The 2,205-nt window shown below is 41.4% G+C and overlaps 1 protein-coding gene across 1 annotated transcript in view; it reads right to left on the reverse strand.

Annotated features, from left to right (window-relative positions):
* Positions 1–1,308: 1,308 nt before the first annotated feature.
* cyp26b1 (cytochrome P450, family 26, subfamily b, polypeptide 1) overlaps positions 1,309–2,205 on the reverse strand; it is a 7,317-nt gene continuing 6,420 nt past the window's right edge. The window contains exon 5 of the mRNA XM_080051784.1: positions 1,309–1,714. Within this exon, the coding sequence (XP_079907910.1) occupies positions 1,322–1,714 (393 nt within the window). The 3' untranslated portion in view covers positions 1,309–1,321. The remainder of the gene's footprint in view (positions 1,715–2,205) is intronic.

The following is a 2,205-nucleotide window of genomic DNA, read 5'->3' on the forward strand; positions in this document are numbered from 1 at the left end:
CCATAAGTACATTTAATTTAGTGCATAATAGCTGATTTATTTATTTTTTTTTCCCTTAGAAAGGGTCTCATATATGTCCATATTTCTGCATATTTTGGACCAAGGCCTAGTGCCGCCATCTTGAAAGTGTCATAGTTGGAATGTCATCGGGTGCATTGTTTAAAATTTAGAATTGCTCTTGTCCTTGTAGGCCACTGTAGCTTCTGTTATTATTCGAAAGGGTTGGGGTTACCCAGGGAGCGTTGCATTCTAGAACTTTGTAGAACTTTGTAGAACTTTCTTGATGATTTCATATTACACACTGCACCTTTAAGGCTCCGTTGGGAGGACAAAACACATCCCTAATTTCCCAAAAGGCATTTATCTCCAATGGCCAAAATGATACTTGACACCAAATAAAAGTACAAATTCAAGAAAGTAACTACTGCATCATGATACACTTGATGGCCAAAAAACCATGCTACCCAATGTGCTATGATCCCGTTGAATGCATCTGTTAGCTAGTAAACCATTTTAATCTTCAATGGCCAACACAAGGGCCACCACCACCACCAATAAGCATAACACATTAGTTGGATTTTTGGGGGTGGCAACGCGAAGAATTCTTGCTCAAGAATGACAAATGTTGGACCAGGAAAATGAAGGTTATATCCATCTCTTTTTACCCTGCTAGACAATTGGAATGGTTCCTCTCGATTTAACTTTGATTAAGCACAAGCACCAAAAAATGCTAAAAATATCATAATTCTTTCTCCCCTATATACCCTGTTTCATGCATCTCGCCCTTCCTTACCCCATCCGTCTTTACTTTTTACTTTTTCTAAAATTTTCGACTTAATTTCCACAAAAAAGCACCACCATACTTCTCTTTCTTTCCCGTTGTGCACTACCCCCCCCTCCCCCAATCTCTTTCAAATTATATTACATAGCTTTTTTTTTTTTTTTTGTACATTTCGTTTGTATATTTCTCCTTTTAAAAAAATACACATAATAGAAGCATAATTAATAACTTTTTTTTTGGCAGCTTCTTCCTCTTTTTCTCAAAACGAAAGTCCCGATCATCCATCATCAGTTGAAACAAAGATGGACGAATTTGAACGAAGACCTTCTGCTTTTTCTTTGAGTCTGAAAAAGGAACCCCCTCCTTTTTCTGGAGAAGAAAAAATAACTCTGAAATTCTTTCTTTCCTTTTCCTTCAATCCCAAAAAAAAAAATCTTAAAAAAAAAATCACTCGCTCGCTCTTTCAGCAAACCCTCCTCCATTTTATCCCCTCCCCCCCCCCCCCCTCGCCCCTTGAACTCCTCCTCATCATCAACTCTTTCAAACAGTCGCTCCGAGCAACTCGTCCGTCTTGGCCATGATTTCGTTCTGGTTCGAATCCAAGCCGTAGAATTTCACTTTGAGCCCGTCGACGGGGTGGACGACCGGTACCGTTATGACGCGGGGGAAATTCCGGGTGGCTAGCTCGAAGCGGCTGGTGCTAGCGAGCTCGATGGCCAGGATACGAAGGAAGAGAGTGGCCAGTTGCTTTCCGAGACAGGACCGCACGCCGCCCCCGAATGGCAGGTAGTGGAAGCGCCCCTCTTTGTCTTCGCCTCGCTCCTGGCTGAAGCGGTCCGGGTCGAAGGCATCCACGTCCTTGAAGACGGCCGAGGTGTCGTGCGTGTCCCGGATGCTGTACATCACACTCCAGCCCTTCGGAATCTGCACTCCCTGGAGACAGAAAGACATTCAACTTTGATTAAATAAAGGTTTAATATACATTTAATAATACATAACTGGGCTACGCAATGCACGCCACAGATTTTTAAGGACCTATGGATAATTCAGTGGCTATAGTGATCATTCACAGTGATATAGAGAGGTTAAGCTAATGGAGAAGGTTTCTAAGGGAACAATCATTATTTCAAGGAGTGCATTTCATTTTGTACAATGCTGTAAAAGTTGTTGCACTTTGGCACCTCTGCTTCTGAGGCTAGAGATGTTTGAAGTTGATTCCAGTTCTGCAAAATCTAAGAGTAACTTGTAAAATAAATAGCTCATATATATACCTTTCACTGTTTGGAGTATATATGTACCTTTCTGGCCATTAGGAAACACACATATATTTACATTGAGGCCCAATAATTGACCTTAGTGGACAGAAATACACTGTAGCCTTATTTCTGAAGGTGAAGATGTGAAGCCAAAATCGCATTTTAGCC

Source organism: Ammodytes marinus (genome assembly GCF_949987685.1).
Source record: "Ammodytes marinus genome assembly, chromosome: 23".
NCBI classification, from domain to species: domain Eukaryota; kingdom Metazoa; phylum Chordata; class Actinopteri; order Uranoscopiformes; family Ammodytidae; genus Ammodytes; species Ammodytes marinus.